Source organism: Scardinius erythrophthalmus, assembly GCF_964197995.2.
Source record: "Scardinius erythrophthalmus genome assembly, chromosome: 15".
NCBI lineage: Eukaryota > Metazoa > Chordata > Actinopteri > Cypriniformes > Leuciscidae > Scardinius > Scardinius erythrophthalmus.
This window is the reverse complement of record NC_138235.1, coordinates 11,195,885-11,220,277: the sequence shown is the minus strand read 5'-3', so window position 1 is coordinate 11,220,277 and position 24,393 is coordinate 11,195,885. Positions and strand designations below refer to the sequence as shown.

Below are 24,393 nucleotides of genomic sequence, written 5' to 3'. Positions count from 1 at the left end.
TCCTGAATGAGAACAGAAACCGAAACTTCAGTCAAAGCGTTTCCTCACAGGTAGGCCTGTATAAACATCCCCTCAGAATTTGTTAAACCTGTAAAATAAGATAACAGATTCCCCGATGGCGAAGATAATATTTTTTACATTAAGCTTTTCCCGTCTTTAAAAAAGAGTAAAAATATGACAGGACAATGTTTTTCATTCGTCGAAAAGTTGTGGGAACTCTGTGAAATTGTGTGTTTGTGTTAAAGATGATGTAAAGGCCATTCAAATTGGTCATGTGGAATTCTGTAAAAATATGAGGTGTTTCAGAAGCTGCTGAATGGCCAAGTGAATAAATACGAACCAAGATGACCATGACCGTGAAGATCAAATTCAGGTTTATTTACTTCTTTAAAGATGCCATGTGAAATTCAGTTTCCTTCAGTGTTCAAATTTAATATGAGAAGGAAAAAGGAGAGAGAAAAAAATCTCTATCACCCTTTCTATGTCTCTCATAATTTGGAAAAACAAATAATGTAATTTTATTATTTTAGTATTATTAAATGTACTTTATGCACTACATAGAAGCCTTTTTTTTTTTTTTTTTTACTCGTCCACATTTAAAAATTTGAACACTGGTGGCAATCATGTTATACATATGGAAGCTTGTTTCCGCCACAAAATAAAAAATAAATAAAAGATAATTGCGACTTTTTATCTCACAATTGCGAGTTTACATCTCGCAATTCTGACTTTATTTCTCAGAATTCTGATTTTATATCACGCAATTCTGACTTTATAACACATAATTGCGAGTTTATATCTCGCAATTCTGACATCTTTTCTCAGAATTGTGAGATATAAAGTCCAATTATAAGGGGACAAAAAGACGGACTTTTTTTTTTTACCTCAGAATAGTTTATATCTCACAATTCTGACTTTATATCTCAGAATTCTGACTTTATATCACGCAATTGCGACTTTATATCATGCAATTCTGACTTTATATCTCCCAATTGCGTGATATAAAGTCAGAATTCTGAGATATAAAGTCAGAATTCTGAGATATAAAGTCAGAATTGCGTGATATAAAGTCGCAATTGCGAGGAAAAAAAGTCAGAATTCTGACTTTATAACATGCAATTGTGACTTTATTTCACGCAATTCTGACTTTATATATCGCAATTCTGACTTTATATCTCAGAATTCTGACTTTATAACACGCAATTGCGACTTAACACGCAATTCTGACTTTATATCTCGCAATTCTGAGAAATAAAGTCAGAATTGCGAGATGTAAACTCGCAATTGTGAGATAAAAAGTCGCAATTATCTTTTTTTATTTTTTTTTATTTTGTGGCGGAAACAAGCTTCCATATTATCACATACTGGTTCAGGCAAGCAATTATAGGAAGTGTGCAAATGATGCTCAACTGACAGAAAGCACTTTGGGTGTCTTGTGTCACTGTAGCCTTTAGGACAGAGCAAGGGCTGAAAAACGGCAGCATGAGTGAGTCTAGTGAAATCAAAGATAATGTCACAACCAGCCATGAGGACAAAGATGACGGCAGCTTCTCTCCTACTGAACCTCACATGTTCAAAGAATCCGAAAGGTACGTTTTTTTTTTTTACTTGCTTATTACTTGCTTATTTCAACTAGAAAGAAAAAATAATAATATTTTCCATCTTCTTAGCATGTCTTTAATATAATTTGTCGATTTCATTGTTTTATACTAAAGTCTTTTGATTAGAATAGTTATTAAAATGAGCCTTATTCAGTTCCTGTTATTGACTGGTGTTTTTTCTAGTGTTGAGGTTCATCAGCAGAAGAGAGTTGCATCTCCAGTGCTTAGCTGTGTTTCTATGAAGAGTGATGCGTCAATGGATCCTCCAATCAAATTCCAGCAGGAAGATCCAAGGTAAAACACATTTACTCAGTGAGACTATAGTGGCGCCTTGCCTTGCTGATTTGACTGACAACTTTCTCATCATGAGCCAACATTCAAAATATTTCTTTCCTAGTTTAGTTTGCTAAATGTCTGTACTTGGAGCAGAAAATATAGATGGTTATTCAAAAGCACCATTGTCGATGCTCATTTTTAGTTGTAGGTGAAAATTTTGAAGATCCAGTTCAGATGAAGTGTAATATTTTCTAATAGTAACTCGATTTTAAACCTACATTATTGTTGCAAATTCTATTTTTTCTTATTTTTGTCACTGAGTAATATTTAAATAATGTAAATATTACTGTTACTGTGCACAGGAAAAAGGAGAGGCGAGGATCCAATTGCGGCAAAGTTTATTCAAAAACTCAAACAAAAGAAATGAAAGATAATCCAAACCAGTAATAGGAAAAAAATGTAAAGGAACAAGACAAGTTGCAAAGACAACTACCGACAACAGACTACTGAAACACAGGGGTATACATGCACAGGGAAACAAGGGGCTAACAAGGAACAGGTGTGAACAATTAATCACTATGGAAACTAATGAGGGTAACTTTACTGCCCTACAACGGCAAAAGACCTTAAGTCGCTAGAGTGTGGAACTGAGAAAAATGACTTTAAAGATTTTTAGTTGTCCCGCCAAATTAATTATAGGTAGGACACTGGAAATCTGGCAAATAGATGTTTTAGTAATGAAAATTATACACATAAAAAAATCTTGAGCTCAAACTTGACTTTTGACCACTATTTTAAAGTTACTGTACTCTGCCTTTGTATTGTCAGCAAAAAGTGAGAAGTCATGCCAAGGCAAAAGGCAGTAACTTCCACATTATCAACATTTGGTTGCTGATCACCATTAACAAAATCATTATAGTAACATAAAAAAAAACATATAAAATCTAGTGATCATGGCATTTATTTTGTATGATTTACAATTATTTATAGCCATCTACTTATTGCTATCGTGTACTTTGGTTGCATTCTGATGGCATTATTAATACATTTGACATGACAAAATACCTCCATAGATATATTAGTCCAGCTTATTCCACCGCATTTAGGGCGGGGCTGAAGGCGCCGGCGAAGTTTTGGCACTGTGCCAGCTAGATGCATGAGTGTTTCAACTAGGTCCAGTACCCGAACTGAGTGAGGCGGGGCTTTAATTCTTGGTTGTATTCATCTGATACGGCAATGTATAACATTTTTCTGTCAACTCTGCATAATCTTTCGCGATCGATATCGCACGTTTGTCGATGGAGCGGTTTCAGACCATAATGTTCTGACCGCGTTTGTTTAGGACAAAGCTCTGAGGACATCAGAAGTTACAGGGACTGATGGCAGCTGTACAAAGTACACAGGCTACACCATAATTTAAATTTTAATGGACATTAAAACAAAGGCAGAACACCGTACAATTTGGTTGGTAGCATTATAGATAGAACACCGGCACAGTAACTTCATATTGACGCGCGGCTAAACAAAGGCAGAGCACCGTAACTCAATTTGAGCGTTCCAAAACAAAGCCAAAGAGCGGTAACTGATGGTACGGTGTTCTGCCTTTGTTTCTCATGGGCTTTTGGAAGTTACTGTTAAGACAACTCATTATTTTCTCGAAAAAACAACGGAATTGATTCAAGATACTTATCCACATGATAAAGGAGGTCTTGAATGTGCCAAAAATATAAATAACTAATTTTCGACCAAAAACGAAGTTACGGTCTTTTGCCTTTGCACGGCAGTATGGGCAAATTCCAATCGGAAATTTGAAATCCGATCAGATTTAGCAAGTGTGAACAGCTAAAAATCACATGAAATGCGTTTCAGTCTGATCCCTCTGATTGGATTTTGCGTGGTTTATATGACTTTCTCACACATGTAAAACGTAAATGCTATAGGAAGTATGCTGAAAGTTGCTGCAGAAACAAGGTTGTGTTGTTGCAAAGTGCCGGATGAGCAGAAAATGTAAATATAATGGAGATGACAGAACAGAATAAAGCCACTCATACCAGCCTCAAGATCAGCATGGGACACACACATTGGATCTGAATGGTTGCGATACAGTGTGGACAGTCAATCATTTTAGATCAGATTCCAGTCAAATAAATCACAATCATAAATATTTGGATTTGGACTGACAGTGTGAACGTAGCCAAAATTAAGACGCTTGGAACGCACATGGCAAAGGGAGCAATTAATAAAAGACCACATCATTTCCGTATTAGCTTCACCTCGAATGTTACCACTACAAAGCTAGGCAGTGATAACAGGAAGATCTTAGTATTGCTGTAAATATGATACAAATAAATGTACATTTATTATGGAGTTTTTAAAATATGCTTTACATGTGTGTTACCGATCAGCTCTTAAATTATAAGTTAAGCATTAAACACTAAGCATTAAACAATGTTTTTTAGCAATGAAACTTTTTTTAAACTTAATATGAAATGCATGACGAAGTGGGTTATTATAGCCAGTATCACAACAAAACAACTTATTCTGTGAATTATTGTGTTTATACGTTAACTCCAACTCTCCCGCCATATCTAGATTTAAAATGAACCGCCAAGACTTGACACCCTGTGTCACACGACCATAAACGATTAAATTACTTCCTTGTAGTGACCATAGCACATTCCCTTCGCTCACAAACTTGTGGAAGGGCCCTTTGTGAAGGGATTCAGTTGTTCACTTACATTTAGAACGGCACTACAAATGGCGTCCCCTTCCCGAAATGCCCTTCAAGGGTGCAAAAAAGCAGTTTGGAATTCGCCCTATGGAAACAAAAAAAGGCAGCTACGGAAATAAAGGCAAACAGGAACTAAACACAGTAAGTTAAACACTGGAACAAGGGGAACAGAAAATACACAAGTTTGTGTATCAAAACCAAGAAACACAGATCAAGAGAACATGTAATGATTACTCAATGACAGAAAAATAAGAATTTGCAAGATGCTTTTAAACAGAACGACTTTCAGTCATAGTGTTGTTTGCACTATGCTCCACCATTTGAGCTCCCTTCACACCATGTACAAATGATGACGTTCTTCTCTTTACTTATGAAAAAGGGTTTTCAGCCATTAAATCACTGTGTTCTGTTCTGCCAAAGTCTCCCAGCAGACTGGATTGGTTCGACCGCCAACACCCATGTGTCCGTTCAGAGTAACTGGTCAATGGATCCACCAACTAATTTCCATATGGCTGATTCTGTATCGTATGTCTGGTCTTGTTTGTATTCTTTTTTACCCTCATAAATATTCAATCATAATTTTTCTGAATCAAAAAGTTTAATACATTGTCTTGTTCGCAGAGAGCAGCCAGTAGAATTGCACACTCAGTCACCCCGAAAGACACAAATGGCTGCTATTTTGAGGGTTAGCCTTTTTTTCATGATTTACATCATTCACATTCAAAAGAACAGTATATTATTGAATAAAATATTGTCTGAATATATTTTTCGTTTTGCCTTAGCAACTTCAACGCAATGTGATCACTTTTGTAAAGAAGGAGCTCAGAAAAATCAACAGCGTTTTGGACTCTGATCTCACTGAGTGTACAGAGAGTCAACCAGAAGGAGAAGAAGATGGTCTTGAAGCCAAAGAAGCAGCAGTCAAAATCACATTGCACATATTGAAGTCTATGAAGGAGCAAAGCCTCTTTGACAAGCTACTTAAATGTTAGTATGTGTATATGAGTAGAACATAGTTATCCATTAAATACAGACAAAGAAAAAATTTGATTGTTATCTTCCTTATTGTATTTAGTTCATCAGATTGACACATATCAGCAAAAGCTTAAATCCAGTTTGAAGAACAGGAGCCAGTGTGTATTTGAAGGTATTGCTAAGCAAGGAAATCCATCCCTACTCAAGAAGATCTACACAGAGCTCTACATCACAGAAGGAGGGAGTGGAGAGGTTAACAATGAGCATGAGGTGAGACAGATTGAGACAACATCCTGGAAACCAGAGACACAGGAATCACAGATCAAATGTAACGACATCTTTAAAGTCCTACCTGGGCAAAACAAACCCCTCAGAACTGTGCTGACTAAAGGAGTTGCTGGAATCGGAAAAACAGTCTCTGTGCAGAAGTTTGTTCTGGACTGGGCGGAAGGAAAAGCTAATCAGGATGTTCATTTCGTGTTCCCACTGCTTTTTCGGGAGCTTAATTTGATTGGCAAAGAGGAGTACACTTTGGAGAAACTTGTTCATTTGTTCTTCAGAGAAATTGAGGGATTCAAACTTTCAAACTTTGAGAAATACAAAGTCATATTCATCTTTGATGGTTTGGATGAGTGTCGACTACCTCTTGATTTTAGGGCTAACGTAAGGTGCTCTGATATAACTGAAGCCGCCTCAGTGGACGTGCTGTTGACCAACCTCATCAAGGGGAATCTGCTTCCTTCTGCTCTCATATGGATCACCTCTCGACCAGCAGCAACCAGTCAGATCCCTCCCGAGTGTGTCGACCAGGTCACAGAAGTCCGAGGGTTCAATGATCCTCAGAAGGCAGAGTATTTCAGGAAAAGAATACCTGACCAGAGTCTGGCCAACCAAATCATCACACACATCAAATCATCAAGAAGTCTGTACATTATGTGTCACATCCCAGTATTCTGCTGGATTTCAGCCACTGTTTTAGAGAAAATGTTGGGTGACAAAGAGATGTTCCACATCCCCAAGTCTCTGACTGAAATGTACACACACTTCCTGATTTTCCAGACATTACAGATGAAGGATAAGTACAGGGATCTCTCGGATTCACACTTGACTAGAGACAACATTCTGTCCCTTGGAAAACTGGCCTTCCAGCAATTTAGGAAACGTTTTGTGATCTTTTATGAAGAAGACCTGGCAGAGTGTGGCATTGATGTCAAGGATGCGTCACTATACTCAGGACTGTGCACGCAGATCTTCAGAGAGGAGTTTGGCTTATACCAAAGGAAAGTCTATTGTTTCGTGCATCTGAGTTTCCAAGAGTATCTTGCAGCTTTGTTTGTACACCTTCACTGGGTTTCAACTCAAAAGACCAGCAGCGATGAATTCAACATACCATTCCAAGACACAGACTTCGGAAAGCTCTGCATGGATTCATCTCTGTTTGACTTACACAAGAGTGCTGTAAATCAGGCTCTAGAGTCGAGGAATGGGCACTTCGACCTTTTCCTCCGCTTCCTCCTCGGCCTTTCACAGGAGCGCAATGAGACCTTGTTTCGACACCTTTCAGTACAAATTGGACACACCGAACACAGCAGTGAGGACACAGTCAAGTACATAAAGGATAAGCTCGGGACAAGTCTCAGCTCAGAGAGGTCCATCAATCTATTCCACTGCCTTAATGAACTGAACGACCATTCTCTTGTCAAGGAAATCCAAACCTTCCTTCACTCTGGAAGACTTTCAATGGAGGTACTTTCAAATGCGCAGTGGTCGGCTCTGGTCTTTGTGCTGCTCACCAGTGACGAGGGACTGGAGATTTTTGACTTGAGAAAATTCTTCAAATCAGATGATTGCCTTTTGAAGCTTCATCCCGTTGTCAAAGTCTGCCAGACTGCCATGTAAGTGTCATCGACTTTTAAATAAAGGTTCAGTATTGAACACGTTTTAAGAAATGTATTTCATAATTCTTAGATTGTCCTCGTGTAAACTGACGAAGAAAAGCTGTCCAGCTCTGGCATCTGTTCTTGAGTCCAATCCCAATGTTCTGAGAGAACTGGACCTGAGTTTCAATGACCTTGAAGACAAAGGGGTGAAAAGTCTCTGCTCTGGGCTGAGGAGTCCACATTGCAAACTAGAGACACTAAAGTACTTTTATGCCTCTATTCTATTAACTGTATTAAAAATCAATACAATTGGTATATGGCTGTCCCTCTAACCTGTATTTTTTTTCTAGATTGGAGTTTTGCGGACTCAGAAGAGACAGCTGTTCAGCCCTTGTTGCTGCTCTTAAGTCAAACCCATCTCATCTTAAGGAGCTGGACCTGAGCTGCAATAACATCGGAAATGAGGCCGCCACCTGGCTTGTGGGTTTATTGCCTGACTGTGGGCTGGAGACTCTCAGGTCTTTTTTATTTATTTATACATTTTTTTCAGTGACGTTTTGATGAATATTGATATGGCAGTTAAAGCTCCAATATGTAAACATTTTTGACCACAAGAGGGCGCAGTTTCCAACAATAACAAAGGCGAAGCTTGATGACGCTATGAAGGAGGTGACGGTTATTTAAAATCGGAATTTCTCTTAAATAAAAAAATCTTTGGAGACTTTTGAGATATTGTAAGTACACAACTGGAGGAAATATATCACACCGTGCAAGTTATTTTCGGAAATTTTATTACAAAATTGTTACATATTGGAGCTTTAACAACTTAGTTCAGGGGTCAAAATCCTTTGGCCAAATTCACTCTCTCAGTAATCCTTTCGTGAAGTTAACTTGTCTTTGAATGGGTTGGAAAATGTAACAAATTTGCTCTTTCCAACCAAACCATGCAGTGCAGACCAATTGGTTGTGCACTAAATGATGCAGAATTACTACAACCCAGTGGTAACATGGCACAGAGCAGCACATAACTATTTGGCTTCCCAAATTGCTAAAAACCACAAGAACTAGTAGAAAGAGTTGATGACCTCTGACTAATGTTTGCATCTTTCAAGAGCTTTTCAATGTCACTTGCAGACTTTCAAGCTGTGGGATCACAAAGGAGGCCTGTGCTTTCCTCACATCTGCTCTGAGTTCAAAACCATGCCAACTTAAGAAACTGGATCTGAGTGAAAACAAACTTTGGGACTTGGGAGTCGGGCTGTTTTCTGGTTTACTTGCAAACCCGAACTGTAACATCGAAGAGTTGAGGTAGGTGTGTTATAATATTATCTCTGTAAAATTTCTTTTCTTTTAAGTTTTTGTACTGTTTAGGAGTCAGGAACAGAAGGTATGTCGTCAACTGTTGTATTTGTTCATTTGTTTAAACAGTATTGTGTTAAAAATGGAACACTATGGAAACAGCTTTTTTTTCCTGTATGCGACGGCAATTCTTCCTGTTGAATAAAGTTTCATATAAATGAGTGTCCCTTCATTATAAAATTATCCTTTCCCTCAGCGTCTGTGAAGTGGAGCAGGACAATGTCCCATCAGTTCTTGTTTCGGATTCTCATCCACAGACGACTGGTTTTGGGCATTTTTACTGCGTGATAAATATAAGCAGCACGTATGGCACAACGGTTCATACATATGTTCATTATCTCCAAATTATGACCAGAAATGGATAAATATTAAGTCTGCTGTTTAAAACAAATAAAGAACCAATGTAGGAGAATGGTTATTATGCACAAACATCGGGAAACTCTGTACATTTGTGCAGTGTGCGCATATCAAAAAATGTGTTCTGTTTTGAAGCTTGTGACATATATACACGCACATCAACCCAATCACTTGTTTAGCGTTCATGTAAACACTACGTTCAGATTCATCAATCGGAATGAATTCAGTCCGATTAAAACAAAAGTTGTGCATGTAAACATAGCCAATGTTGACTACAAACAGATTTTCTGTCATGCCGTTTTCTCAATATTTACGATTATTTGCAGTCTTTAGCCGCTGTCTACAATGCGCTGGATCTTTCGATATTCACCGAAAGTAACACTCCCGCTGAACGTTTACTCTGAATTCTTGCACCAGAGAACAAAACAAGTCGACACCATAATGACTAAAAGTTTGCTATGAAGTATTTCCTACTAAAGTAAGGTGGTATTTGACCCTTCAAGCGTATCCATAACAGAATGGCGGGAGTGACCTTGGATGGCAACATGTTTTCTCTAGTCAGGTGTTTTCTAGTCAAGTTTTATTGAAAGCCCATTTTTTTAGCGGTGAAGTAACCCTTTAAAATCGGTACTCTCGTAAGGGAGAGTCTGTAACCCTATAATGCAAACAGCATCTCAAAATTGCACTTATGCTTCTTTTGAATATCTTTAGAACATATAATAACCATAAGGTTTTGTAAATTTGATATCTTGGGTCATGCAGGATTCAGTTGTTTCAAATTATGCCCAACTCGATTTTACATCTTTTTAAAGAAAATCAAAAAAAAAAAAAAAATCATGAAAACATCATAGAATGCTAATCATCCCTAAAAATTGCATTGCATAGTCATTGAGACAGTGGTCAAAAGTTTTTGATATGCCAAATTGTTCATTTATGTCATACAACCAATTCGCAAGTGAGGATGCCAAACGGGCATTGAGGCTGTATCTGTGGAGTGCTTTGGGTTGGAACGTTTCACAATTTTTGCATGTATCAAATCCTCCCCAAATTTGACACAACTGGTCAAGAGCTACTCACATATTTTTAAAATATAGTATAGCACCATGCCCTGAGGGTAAATTCAAAATGTGGATTCTAAATTATAGATCTAGTTCAAATTAGAACATATCTGCTGCCATGCTTAGCTACATAATTGCTTTATTTTTGGGCCATGTTTTTGTCAAAAAAAAAAAATAAAAAATAATAATAATAATTATATATATTTTTTTCTTTTTTCAGATTAGAGAGATGCAATTTTACATTTAGAAGTTGTGGACTAAGTATGGAGCACTCTCGTCTCACAGCTCTAGATGTTTCTGACAATGACATACAGGATTCAGGGATGAAGCAACTCGCAAACTCACTGAAGAATCCATCCTGTAAACTTCAGAAATTAAGGTTATGCTTCATTTTTCACAGCACTTGATCAGCCCTGTTACCGTATGTGACATAATTTTTTATAAATAATATTGTCTATAAGTTAATCACCTTGTTAAAAAAAAAAATATAAAAAAATATAATAATGGCATAAAAAATATATAAATTATCTTGTCATAATGTACTCATAATAATTGACTAATCAACTGCTAGGCTTTACATTTGATATTCATTGACTATTATAGCATTATACTCTATAACTAGATGGCTTGAAACCGTTTTGTCATATTCTGCAGGCTGTCGTGTTGCAGACTGACAGATAAGGGCTTCTCATCTCTGGCTTCAGCTCTGAGATCAAACCCCTTCAGCCTGAAAGAGCTGGATTTGAGCAACAATTTCGCTGGATGCTCTGGAATAATGCAGCTTTTTACAGTCCTTGGAGAAAAGGGCTGCGCTCTCGAAAAGATGTGGTCAGTATTTGCCAAAAGCATTTAAAAACAAAACATGGACCTACCATCTATATGCGGACGACACTCAACTTTACTTCCCTTTGAGTATGAATAGTAGGGACTTGAGTGCAAAACTCCTTAGGTGTCTGGAGGAACTAAAACTTGGATGGATGATAATCTTGTCCAGTTGAATAAATGGAAAACAGAAATTATTTTTGGCCGTATAGTTTGTAATAAGACTGTAAATGATAACTTAGTTCCATGGGTTAGTTACCTGCAGGGTCAATTAAAGAACTTGGAGTCAACTTTTATTCCTCTGAAGTTCGATAGACATTAAAAACTGTTGTTTGGAACTGCTTTTTTGTTATCTAAGGGCAATAGCCAAATAAATTTGATTCTCTCAGCTAGTGATTTGGAAAGAATCATTCATGGTTTTATCTTTTCTCATTTATATTATTGTAATTGGGACCTGTCATGGTAATGTTGCACGTCCACCTAGTACAAATGTCACGGAAAGGATGCTTATGAATGCTAAGAAGACTGACCGTGTTACGCCATTGTTATCCTCACTGGGCTGACTACCAGTTCAATATAAGATTCATTACAAGATTTCGAAATATGTTTTTAAAGCAATCAATGGAATGGCTCCAGAATATTTAGTTGAGCTTATTAAGCCTTATAATTCAAGTTTAATGCCATGATCCATAAAACAAGCTCCTTTTACAATTCCCAGAGTGCGTCTCGAAGGCTGATCTCACTTTGTTTGTCGCTGGTCCAAGATTATGGAACAACCTGCCCATTAAGATTAGATTTTCCTCAACTTTACATATTTTTAAAGACCGTTTAAAGTCATACCTGTGCTTGCTTGCATTTTGACACGTTTATATAATTTGCATTGGACAGCACTTTGGACTTACTGTGTAGCATAAAAGGGGCTCTATAAATACCATAAAAAAGTTTAATTGATTAAATTATTTTGAGTAAGTGTTGGAGAGATGAGACTCGATGTTTGCATCAAGGATATCAATTATTAAAAGAAAATACATTTTTGAAGATTATAATTGATCTGTTTTTAATCCTGCAGCCTGGACTCTTGTAAACTCACTCCAGATATGTGTGGGCTAGTGGCTAAAGGTCTAAGCCAAAACTTCAGCCTGAAAGAGTTGAACATGAGCAACAACAGTCTTAAAGATGAAGGTGTTCGGTTGCTCTGTCTTGGACTACAGGAGGGCAGTTGTGCATTGACGACTTTAAAGTAAGATCAAATAACCATTTACAAAATACCCTAATTGCATGTATGTGAACAAACAACAGTAATATAACATTACAACAAAACAAGTACACCCCAAAACAACAACAACCAAAACCAATTTAAATAAATAAAATACTCATTTGAGAGTGCAGGTTCAATGAACAACGTCATGACTTTGTTTCCATATGTTTACATTTTTAGGTTATCCAACTGTGCCTTCGGTGACAGCTGCTGTGAATACCTGGCATCAGTTCTCAGTTGTCAGTCCGTATCTGTTGAACTGGACCTTAGCAGAAACAACATCAGCCAGGAGATGGAGCAATTTCTGAGCTCTATATCAAACATCAATCTTTTGTTCTAGTGTAGATGCAAGTGTAGTTTCACAGATCAATTAGAAAGTTTTGGATTTTCAGTACCCTATGTATACTGTAGATATTAATGTAACGGGTGGTGGTGGTTCGGGGGGGGGGGGGGGGGGGGATAAATACATGAAAAACAGAAGACAAAAAGTGTTCATGAAATGGAATAGAATGTAAAAAGACTTACATTGAATTAGAAGACATAGTAAAGTACAAATATGCTGCAGTTTGTGCTTAAGTAATTGTCTCAGCAATACTTCATTGTTCATTGTGTAGTGAGTGATTGCCGTGGCAAGCGTGACCTCACTAAGGAACTCGAGAGGTGTGTCTCTCATAGTTAGCACATCGGGAAAGCTGAACAATCACTGCAAAGGTCTTACAGCGATGCACTCGTTCAGAGAGTTGATAAACAGAGAGGGACAGAAGCATGAGGTTCGCTAAAGAGAAGCCAGAGAGAGTACAGACAGAGAGATGATTGTGCCAGACACTATGTGCTGCGGGCATTTGGCTTGTTCATGGATGTACAGAGAGGAAGAAAGAAGAAAATAGGACACAGCTCAAAGTTAGGAATTCAAAAAGGCAAAGGACATTACTGAAAGACTAAATCAAGATGACGAAAACGATCCTGCAACTTACTGGCAAGTTACTATTTTTGTTGTTTAACTAGTTGAAAGACATTGTATTTTTGTACTTTGTAATTTATTCTAAGATGTGCATTATAACTTTTCAATAAAAGCTGTGTTTTGATTTATTACCATTTGTTGTGTTGTTAAGAGATGTCAGAAGATTTGTTTTTCTAAGATTAGGTCTCGTGTTTTTCATGTGTTGGAAACGCAAGGAATAGATAGATAATAGATAACTTAGATTAGGGTCTTTATCCCTCATGCAAATATTGTATAGAGCACAAGTCATATGGATCACTGTTATTCTTTAAAGGTGCTTTCATGGAGTTTGTGCAATTTTAAAGGGGTCATGAACTGCATTGTTTTATCGTTTTATGTTTCCTGTGGTGCACTTATAATGTTAGAATGATTTTTCCATCAAAAATGGTCATACTTTTTCATTTCATCTTTCCTACCCTGATTTTAGCCTCTGATTTGAACTGTTTGAAGGGCCGTGTCTGCTGTGAGACTTCAGTGTAAACGCCCACTGCTGTGATTGGCTGACATCTTTGCATATGCAATAAGTACTACATGTGGAACACTCTCGAAAACTTTTAGCACGTTTTTACTATTACAGCTCTCAAGGTGAACTAATCGTGAAAAGTGTTGATTATAGCTTTATATTTCGATCTATAGCATTATATTTAGATGGAGGCATTAAAGGTTGCAATGATGATGAGCATGTAGTCGATCACAGACATGTTGAGTGCATGAATGCAGTGATCTCGTCATTGCAATGAACTTGCAAATGCTTAATGCTTAAGAGATTAATTTATTATAACGGGAGTTTTGGCAAGAGTCCGCGGTGTTTGACAGCTCCAGCGATTGTTAAGGGATATATATATATATATATATATATATATATATATATATATATATATATATATATATATATATATATATATATATATAATATCCTTCATTCTTCACATTAGAAATAATGTGAAGATGAACATTTAGTCACTGGTTTGATTTACTGATACATAGACAATGAACATTTGACTGTACATGAATTATTACATATCAGAAATATAAAATGCCGAAATTGCGACTGATTTACCAAAGAATCCTCAGTGAAATGTACCGAATACAAATAAAAAATGCTCAAATAAGACATTCACATTGTTGAAAATAAATAACCACATTTCTAGCATGGGATCCTTTGGAAGGTAATGTTACTTTAAATGGACTGATCCTGCATCTTTCTTCTCTCCTCATCATCTCACTAACACGCCAGTGGGCGGAGCCAAATCTGCAATGATGAAATAGATGTTGATTTTCTTCTGCAGAATGTGCCTGTTTAGATAGGCACATTCCACAAGTCATTCGCTGGGCTTGGTAACAATAAAAGCTGATTTTGGACCAACAACATGAGAGCGAGTAAATTATGCCCGAGCTTTACTTTTTGTGTGTGTGTGAACTGTTCCTTTAACACACTAAAGTTTTCTGTTTAGACAGAGTTGAGTCTGTCTGTTGTCATAGTAGCAGTGTTTGTATATAACTTCACACTTCAACTGATCATTACAGATGTTTCATTGCATTCTCAATCACAAACTGGATTTAAGAGCATATAAATGTGTGTTACGGTCCAATCTGCTGTCACAGCTGTGCTTGACTCATCAGACAGTACCAAATGTGTTTCCCCAGTAAAAGTATGAAGTACTCCTTTTCAATTTTAATTAATGCTCAAGTACTTTATTTTAATGCAATTAAGTAAAAAGTAATTATTGATGACTTTGTCATACATTGTTAACTACTGATAATTATTGATCATTCAAATGTGCAAACAAGTAAAAATAACAAAATATACCATATAGTATATAAAAGAGGAAAAACAAAGTGTGTAAATGTGTTGACAGATATAAACTCAATATAAAAACAGATTTCACATAGGACAAAACGTGTTAACATTTTAAAAGAACGCTATGCAAACATACTAATTTTTTAGAAACTACGGCAGAGAAAATGCCTGGTCATGACTTTGCATTATTTAAACAAATCAGTCCATTTAAGGTTGTGGGTTGGTTTAGTGCTGGAAATCAGGTAATCTTACTATTCAAGTGGCATGATTCAGATCAAAGATAAGCGAGACACAGCCATCTTCTAACCGTATCCATACTGGGAACTATATTCTCAGAAGGCGAAGCACTGCTACTTGGGCGGAGTGATTTGAAGCCCCGTGGTGAGGAGCAGAGAGTTCGCTCAGAGTTGGAGTAAATCACTCCGCAGAAGTAGCAGTGCTTCGCCTTCTGAGAATATAGTTCCCAGTATGTATACAGTAAAGATGGCTGTGTCTCATGTGACCTTGTTATTTGTACACACTGTGACAAATCACAATATGTAAATAGGAAAATGTTGGTGTTATTTTGTCACTTATTGGGAGCAGTATGCTAGCTGGAGCTGTTTACCTCCAGTCTTTGTGTGAAGCTAGGCTAGCGGTGGGTGCATCAGACAGAGTTACGGCACGCACGGTGTGTACGGACTTATCTAACTCTGGGGGATACAGTGAATAAGCTAAAGTCCCAAAAAGTCAGCATGTTCCTACAAGATTTACAAATTAAAACATTTTTCTTCTGATAATTAAGATTCACAAAGATTTAAATATCAAAAGCTTTTTCTTGTTAAACATTTTAACTTTTTTTTAATGTATGCATAAAATCAATCTGCCAATGAAAACAAGTCTTAATAGCTTTTTAATGCAATAAACACATTTTATTTTAATAAATAGGGTACAATGGGGCTAAAGGCACACCTTAAGAGATGTGCTTTTCACTCCTCTCATAGTGTGTCACGAGTTTTTGGATACAAATAGCTCAAGAAGACTACAACAAAATAGTCTTTAAGTCAATAATTCACAGGAAATGGGGTATAAACATGGGGAACATCCACTTTACAGGTGAGACAGGACAAACAAAATGGAATAAAACATAAAACAGATGCTGCCCCCGCAGGGTGGAGTCTTGACAGGCACAGGATGAGATGGAGAACCAGGTGGAGCTGACACGCCAAAGAGCCTACATGACACTGGAGACAGGTGGAGTCGCGGCGACCGATCCAAGGTGGAACACAGGAACCTGAAGACTGAGGACGAAGGAGAAGCCAGGGGGAAGGTGGAGCCAGGCAGAACCAAAGGTGGGACGAGGGAGCACAGTGGAGTCGTAAGGCTGAAGGTTTCTGGTGTATTTGAGGGTGGAGCCATGGTAAAGAATGCGTTGACAGGCCGTGGTGGAGTGTTGGATTGAGAAGCTGGAAGCGGAGCCAGGGATCCTCTGGACTAGGCAGAGCTGGTGGCCTGAAGAACCGAAGCAGATCCACACAGTTCAGTGCAGGGGATGAAGAAGGGCTGAAGGGTACCAGAGGAAGGGTTGAGGAACTGGCTGTTAGACCAGGTTGGAGAGGGAGACTTGGAGGATCACAGGAGATTCAGGGATGGAGCAGTGAGACTGGAGAGTCAGGGCTGGGCAGAACCAGCAGGAAAACCGGAAGTTCAGGGATGGACTGAACTAGCGGGGAAACTGGAGAGTCAGGGCTGGGCAGAACCAGCGGTGAAACTGGAGAGTCAGGGCTGGGCAGAACCAGCGGTGAAACTGGAGAATTAGGGCTGGGCAGAACCAGTGGTGAAACTGGAGAATCAGGGCTGGGCAGAACCAGCAGGAAAACCGGAAGTTCAGAGATGGACTGAACTAGCGGGGAAACTGGAGAGTCAGGGCTGGGCAGAACCAGTGGTGAAACTGGAGAGTCAGGGCTGGGCAGAACCAGCAGGAAAACCGGAAGTTCAGAGATGGACTGAACTAGCGGGGAAACTGGAGAGTCAGGGCTGGGCAGAACCAGCGGTGAAACTGGAGAATCAGGGCTGGGCAGAACCAGCGGTGAAACTGGAGAGTCAGGGCTGGGCAGAACCAGCGGTGAAACTGGAGAGTCAGGGCTGGGCAGAACCAGTGGTGAAACTGGAGAATCAGGGCTGGGCAGAACCAGCAGGAAAACCGGAAGTTCAGAGATGGACTGAACTAGCGGGGAAACTGGAGAGTCAGGGCTGGGCAGAACCAGCGGTGAAACTGGAGAGTCAGGGCTGGGCAGAACCAGCGGTGAAACTGGAGAACCAGGGCTGGGCAGAACCAGCAGAAAAACCGGAAGTTCAGAGATGGACTGAACTAGCGGGTAAACTAGAGAGTCAGGGCTGGGCAAAACCAGCGGGGTCTGGAGAAATAGGGGTAATACATCTATATAAAGACCTCCCAAAATACAAAAACTGTTCTAAAGGCCATAGCATTCCCATCCACCGCAGTGGGGTTGTGGGCAGGGCTTTCATCCCAGCCCTCGTACTCCACTAATCCTCCATCGTCAATACACACGTATATGGTCAGACACACCTTATGGTTCAAGCTCCGGGGCAACGACTCCTGTCCTCTCTTCAGGCTTATCGATCACGGCAGGCTGAAGTCCACTGGCTCTCAGATCTCCATCGTGCCGGTCGGTGGCGGATGGCTGGTCTCTGGATGTGGAGTGGGGCTGGTATCGTCCTCAGCTGAGACAATGGTGAATGGGGAGTTGTTAACCAGCACCCACGTCACAAATGCAGCAAAGTCTTCCCTTGGACCATCCACTAGAAGGCCTGCCTTGGACCGCTCACTCAGGTTGGTGTGATAAAATACACAGAGCAAGTGGTCCAGGTAGTGTGTCTGGCACACAAGCTGGGTAAAGTCCCAAGCTCCAGGCACAGCAGGAATGTCCATGACAAAAACACCACAATTTTTTTATTTATTTTTATCTTTGTTACAGTCTATCTTATCCCTGTTATGAGTGGCTGGATGTAAGTAGCTCACAAAGACAAAGAGCACAAAGAAATTGTCCTTATTTCAATAATCCAGAGGGAACACATCCACTTTACAGATGTGACAAGTCAAAGAACTGAACAAAATAGGGAGTACTTAAACAGGAACTAAACGAGGGAACTAATGAGATAATTGATGAACACCAGGTGAGCTAAATGACTAATCAAACACACTATTTACCTTGAACAAAACTGAAAATCATTAATAGACCGTTGTCTCAATATATTAAATAATTTTAGTGATTCTTATTTGCAACTTAAATCTACACCATTTAAAAAAAAACCCATCAAATTAGTGCAGAATCAACTTTGCGCTGCTGTCCGAGATCGCGTCAGGGATCAGACGGATCCCAAAAGCGGATGTTTTGAAAGTGCTGCGGCAAGTTTTTGTCCCATTTAGTGGTTTAGAGGAAAATTAAATCAAAGCTGCCTCCCTACCCAACTTTAGCACCGTTGTACCCTATATCTTATTTTAAGGATTCTTGGATATCACTGGAAAACAAGACTAAATGAATTTTTCAGCAGTAACACAGAGTAATTTGGTAGTATTTTGCAGCGTTTTGCACTCAAGTTTCTCTGTGATGATGTAGCTCTGGAATGAGCTGGATCAGAGCCTCAGGCCAATTACCATATCATCATTCAGAGAGGTCTGTAAAATCACTCCTGCTACATGCCATGCATCTGTCAAAACACACACAGTCCTGCAAGAGTTCAGAGTTTATTTGTGCATATTTGTGTGTGTACTGTATGAACTCACTGTTTGGGTAATGCATGCCCGTGCACTTCTGAATTTGTTAGGACACATCGTGTGATCTTATTTGTATACTTGGAAGGGATACAGTGAGATGTATAATCACAATCAATTGCTCATGCAGTTGTTTTCCCATTGAAAACACGTGCTGAGAAGCTGTGCAGTCTGTTTTTGTCTCTTTCAAGACTGGACTTGCAGTTTTTCCTTTTCAAGAGTCTCAGTATTGTGTTTTCATTTCTATTATTTAGCATGGCCACATGCCTTTGGTAAGTTTCCCCTCTGGATCTGATATCTCTTTTAGTACTGTAGGTGTTTAAATTTGATAACATTATGTTTTTTTTTTTTTTGATATGATGCAATAAAAAGCAAATAATAATGGTTGATGTACATAACGAATGTACACAACATCTGCAGTTTTCTAATTTAATACATTTTTTTTTTCAATTACAAATAATATCAGTGTGTGGGTGGTCAGTAGACAATCAAAACAATAAAGTGACCTGTTATGAAGTTCAAAAACAGCATTCATTAAGAGGTCATTAATCATCCTCTTCTACTTCATGTGGAACAGTTTATTATTCCATAATTCCGTAGTGACATTTCTGAATCCTTATATAAATATAGTGGCTTGGGTACCAGCAGGCTAAAGGAAGAGTTCAGACAAAAATGAAAATTCTTTCTTGAGGTGAACAATTTGGTTCATTGTTTTTATTTTTCTCACTTAGGTCTAAGGATGTGGACAATGGTGGGTGTGATCTGTCTCTCTCAGTGCATTATGGGACAGCAGCTGGAGGCCAGGTCCAAAGGAGCCCTGCCTCAATTCATTTGCAGCATTCCAGGGATGCCAGGGGCACTAGGAAAGTCTGGCCCCCCTGGGCCTCCTGGGGAGGATGGCCATGTCGGAATCCCTGGAAGAGATGGGAGGGACGGACGGAAGGGAGAAAAGGGAGAAAAAGGAGATCCAGGTGGAGTTCTCAATTGAATCCGGTTCTCATTCAATGGTGTCAATGCAGGCAGATCAATAATATTGTTGAATATTAAGTGTCCCCAACAAAGGCGACAGTGGCAAGGAACCAAAACTCCATCAGGCAGCATTACAGGTCAGAAGTCAGATTGGATTAGAACATTCAGAATATGTATCCAGTTTCATCTGGTTGAAGATCGGAGTCGTCACGGAGACGGGTTTGTTGAGGATCAGTGCCGATGGCTGTCGTGTCGATGAGGCCTTCACAGGGGAGAGTCTAGTTGACACAACCTCTGCTGACACTTCAGGGATGTGTTGTGGTTGTGGTTGTGTCTACGGGCAGGTCCACCATCCGATCTGGATACGGCCCGGATCCGGCTGACTACAGTAAACCTCAGAATAAACAGAGAGACTAATATTAGCATAGATGCCATTCTTCTTATGATGTAACAAGTACATTGGGTGTTATTGGAAGTGACTGACCTAATTTATGCAGCTTAATTGATGAGTAGTCATTCAAATCTGCTCCTGGTGAGCTACTGTCCTGCAGAGTTCAGCTCCAACCCCAATCTAGCACACCTGAACCAGCTAATCAAGGTGTTCAGACTTGCATGGAAAGGTTTGCTGGCAGGTTTGTCGGAGCAGGGTTGGATCTGAAGTCTGCAGGAAGGGAGCCCTCCTGGAGCAAGGTTGATCCCTTATCTAGGGTATGGTTGTGCCCCAAAAATTCAGCATCTTTAAGAGGACTGTGTTTGTTTTGTTTCAGGGCCCAGAGGTCGATTCGGGCCAGTGGGAAAACTTGGAGATCGTGGGGAGAGAGGTTTCATTGGGAAACGTGGACCTGAGGGTGATCCTGGAGATTTAGGGCTTCCTGGTTCTGCAGGACGTCGTGGATATAAGGGTGACAAGGGCCAACGTGGCCCTCCAGGAGAACCAGGAATCTGCAGATGTGGAAGTTTGGTTCCCAAATCCGCTTTCTCAGTAGGCATCACCAGTAGCTACCCCACCGAACAATCCCCTATCAAGTTCAACAAAGTCCTGTTTAATGAAGGTGGCCACTACAACCCCGAGACGGGAAAATTCATCTGTGCATACCCAGGAATATACTACTTCTCTTATGACATAACTCTGGCCGACAAGCATCTGGCCATTGGGCTTGTCCAGAACGGAGAGTACCGGATAAAGACTTTTGATGCCAACACCGGAAACCATGACGTAGCGTCTGGCTCAACCGTGATGTTTCTCAACCCAGAGGATGAGGTATGGCTGGAGATCTTCTACAAGGACCAGAACGGCCTGTTTGCTGACCCCGGCTGGACTGACAGTCTGTTCTCTGGGTTTCTACTTTATGCAGATACAAACTATATGGATACATTGGCGGAAGACTACAAATAGCAGCTACGGTAACATCACTAAATGGTGCTACCTATGGACAGTCCATTCCTGTCTGTAACCCTGGATTGGGTCATGCTGTTTTTTTCAGCACCTCACGCCATGAACGCTGCATTTACAGACACTGTTTCAATTTATAAAAATCAGCTGTTAAGTAAAAAAAAAAAATAATATAGTACAAAACTTGTCTCAAGAACCCTGAATTCTGTTCCGTTTGCTGTTTTTGCATGGAAGAACATCTGACTTGCTGAAAGTCACCATGTATATTGTTGACACCAAATACATTATGATGAAAATGATGATTGTACAAAGAAGGATGAGATCCTTTTTTCGACACTCTATACTTATAATTGATCTGTGTGAAATCACAGACAATCACACAATTATGATCACTTAATGTCGCACTTTTTGAGCCCATCCCTAAGACTCTAATGCTAATGGTTTCAACTGGGGATTTAACCATTTATAGGCTGAAAATGTTTTTCTTTTCCCACATTTATTGGGAATTAACTTTCCCCATATTTTGTCCATTCTGTATATACCCCCCCAGAGCATATTCAAATTCACATAAATCTCACTTAAAATATTTGTATATATTTTAAGTGTTGATTATGTGTCCAAGTTCTTTTTATTAATATTAATATTTACTCACTAAATATACAAAAGAAAGTTGTTGCGAAATATTCATTCCCTTGAATTTGATCAATTTTACCCTTCCCTTTGCGAAGTGTTCATGTGAAATATTACATTTGTATATTATAAATGTACAAAGAGTAAATATTGTTTAATATGCTGACCAATACACCATTGCTGACTATAATGACATTGTTTGGCATGTTCAGCTAATGCTACATTATTTATTTGCTATGAATTTATGAGTCAAATAAATCCAAATATTTGAACAGAAACTCCCATGGTTTTATTGTCGATGAGTCACTTGTATCTTGAATTCAGTTCAATTTGTCATGGGAGAGTTCATCTGGTGTCAGAGAAAACAGCTCAACCATCTGGACTGTTCAGAGACCTTGACCTGAACAAAAGGATCTAATGGTGTTAGAGTTATATAATATTTGTTTTGAATATGCTGGAGATAAAAATAAAATAAAAAAATCTGTTTATAAAAATAATAAATAATCAAACATTTGTTTCAAGGTTGATTTCAAAGATCAAATTTTAATAAATGGGACGATTGGACCAGTGTATCCGGCCTTTAATTCTGCTTGTATGTGCATGTTAGTGTGTAATTCTTCTCCATATGACACCGACTAGAAATAGTGGGAAAATGTGTTATGGCCAGACAGATGATTTTGGCATTAAAAGGTTGTATATTTTATATATTACACTAAATATCAGTGCACTTTAGTACTGTCTTACTGAGTAAAGGTAGTGTTTTGCATAAAAAAAATAATAAAAAAAAGCTCTCTGTAAAACACTCTCTCTGAATTCTGATTACAACTATCTGAACAGGATCAAACAACATACAGTACATAATTAGTGAATGTATACTCACCATATTGGTTGGTTTTGCATTCTTTAGGAAAAGATGAAACTTGACAAAAAAAAAAAAAATCTCATCAGTTTAGAGCATATTTCCTGGAGCAAACAGGAAATACTGTGAATAAGGTCTTATTTCTTCCTCTAACGAAATACTTGTTTGCATATTGCAGTCGAATAGTTCTCTTGAGTGGTTTAGTGATCTTAGATTAAAATTACAATCTACATTATAATCTTAGATTATATACAGTCCAAAAAATATCTGAAATCAAAACGGGGTGTAACGTTTGTTATTGGAACTGGTATTTTTCAGAAATAATACACCTATTCTGTGTTTAATTAACATCACTCAGACTATGATTGATGTAAGGTTGGTTTTGTTTAAATACTCAGGATTAATGAAAGCGGCAAATTCGTGGTATTATAATTTGAGTGTAAACTGTTATTGCATCTAAGACAATACTGCAATAATATGGTAGACCTCTTTGAGAAGACACTCGTCGATGAAATAAAATTATTTTAAAGGTTCAAGAATTTTTTTTTTCTTAACGTATTTTGTTTTTACACTAATGATAATTTTAGTCGTAATGTAAACATTGTGTACAAACAAATAAAGGACAGAAGAAGAAAAAAAAAACGATCGGATTTAAACTATGGATTTAAGCGCTGCCTAGAGACGTCAGCAGTTTTATGTGATTGACGGGAGTCTGGGCCAATGAAAAGCCGCTCTGACACTGAGTGGGACGGACCGGACGCAAACCGCTGTGGGTTCGGTTGCAGCAGATTATTTACATCCGTTACCAGGCAGCGGTACACAGCATGACGGTAAAACTCTACCAAAATACATATTTAATATCTGCTCCTTCAGTGAATTAATGCTGTTCGCATTGTTGCAGTCTGGAAAACATTTGCATTCTTTATTCACTCAGGGTGATGTTTATTTCCAGCACCGAGAGAATACAGAGATTTATTACTGCGCTAGAACTTACTTTATAAGAGGAACATTATGTGTGTGTTTATAGGCGAGCGTGTGTTTGCTGTGGATGAGACAGTCAGTCCCTCTGTTATAAACTCACTTTAATACAGTTTCATCAAGACGTTCCTGTGAAGTCCTGATTTCTGATCTGATATGAATTGGGAATATATCTGACATCAGAAATTGTATTCAAAATGTCTTCGCCCAGGTAATCTTCCCTTTTTACTACTTCAGGAATAAAAAACATAAAGTGTGATTGTTGTACGAGTAAGTTTTCTGTCCTGTTGTCTTCAGTGATGTGCGGGAGAAGATGAGGAAGAAGAGGAGAGAACTGCAGGAGTCTTTAGGAAGAGTCAGAGATGACAAACAGGTTATAATAATAATCAGTATGCAGAACATTATTATTATTAGTGCTGGGGTTTTTCAACCTGGGGTCCGGGGAAAAGCCTGGAGAAAACCCTCTAAATAATAAGATTAAAAAATAAAATAAAGTATTTAAATAAATTAATTTCAGTCAAATGAATGAATACAAAATATGATAAAAATAAAAATATTAGTTGTTCATCTATTAAATATCTTAAATTAGATTAAAATAAATAATTAAAAATTGATTCATATAAAAAAATATAAATTAAACAAATTATACATTGTACATTACGGTAGTGAGT

The 24,393-nt window shown here is 38.5% G+C and overlaps 3 protein-coding genes across 4 annotated transcripts in view; all 3 read left to right on the top strand.

The window, feature by feature from the left end:
- Positions 1 to 4: 4 nt before the first annotated feature.
- Positions 5 to 13,179, top strand: LOC308702672 (NACHT, LRR and PYD domains-containing protein 3-like). 2 transcript variants are annotated; one of them, XM_081385698.1, is made up of 15 exons: positions 5 to 50; positions 310 to 373; positions 1,448 to 1,589; positions 1,785 to 1,895; positions 5,029 to 5,133; positions 5,230 to 5,293; positions 5,391 to 5,595; positions 5,684 to 7,478; positions 7,552 to 7,725; positions 7,814 to 7,981; positions 8,598 to 8,771; positions 10,458 to 10,616; positions 10,892 to 11,065; positions 12,129 to 12,299; positions 12,498 to 13,179. In XM_081385698.1, the coding sequence occupies exons 3-15, from the start codon at positions 1,483 to 1,485 to the stop codon at positions 12,655 to 12,657; spliced, it is 3,567 nt and encodes a 1,188-aa protein (XP_081241824.1). In that variant the 5' UTR covers positions 5 to 50; positions 310 to 373; positions 1,448 to 1,482; the 3' UTR covers positions 12,658 to 13,179. The 2 variants fall into 2 exon arrangements, with proteins under 2 accessions (XP_081241824.1, XP_081241825.1); XM_081385699.1 differs by having other exon boundaries at positions 11 to 50; positions 307 to 373.
- On the top strand, positions 12,998 to 22,155 carry c1qtnf7 (C1q and TNF related 7). Its single transcript, XM_081385700.1, has 3 exons — positions 12,998 to 13,293; positions 19,625 to 19,864; positions 20,630 to 22,155. The coding sequence occupies exons 1-3, from the start codon at positions 13,266 to 13,268 to the stop codon at positions 21,256 to 21,258; spliced, it is 897 nt and encodes a 298-aa protein (XP_081241826.1). The 5' UTR covers positions 12,998 to 13,265; the 3' UTR covers positions 21,259 to 22,155.
- Positions 22,156 to 23,563: 1,408 nt separating this feature from the next.
- The window catches only part of cc2d2a (coiled-coil and C2 domain containing 2A), a 35,962-nt gene continuing 35,132 nt past the window's right edge, over positions 23,564 to 24,393 (top strand). Inside the window, exons 1-2 of the mRNA XM_081387239.1 lie at positions 23,564 to 23,933; positions 24,020 to 24,095. Of these exons, the coding sequence (XP_081243365.1) occupies positions 23,920 to 23,933; positions 24,020 to 24,095 (90 nt within the window). The 5' untranslated portion in view covers positions 23,564 to 23,919. The remainder of the gene's footprint in view (positions 23,934 to 24,019; positions 24,096 to 24,393) is intronic.

Bases quoted from the DNA above. Each gene is read 5' to 3' on its own strand.
- LOC308702672 (XM_081385698.1), top strand. From the start codon at position 1,483: ATGAGTGAGTCTAGTGAAATCAAAGATAATGTCACAACCAGCCATGAG. The intron at 7,982-8,597 runs GTCTTTTTTATT...TGTCACTTGCAG, and splicing joins TGTGGGCTGGAGACTCTCAG to ACTTTCAAGCTGTGGGATCA. The intron at 10,617-10,891 runs GTTATGCTTCAT...CATATTCTGCAG, and splicing joins TGTAAACTTCAGAAATTAAG to GCTGTCGTGTTGCAGACTGA.
- c1qtnf7 (XM_081385700.1), top strand. From the start codon at position 13,266: ATGACGAAAACGATCCTGCAACTTACTG. The intron at 13,294-19,624 runs GCAAGTTACTAT...TTTCTCACTTAG, and splicing joins AACGATCCTGCAACTTACTG to GTCTAAGGATGTGGACAATG. The intron at 19,865-20,629 runs GTGGAGTTCTCA...GTTTTGTTTCAG, and splicing joins GGGAGAAAAAGGAGATCCAG to GGCCCAGAGGTCGATTCGGG.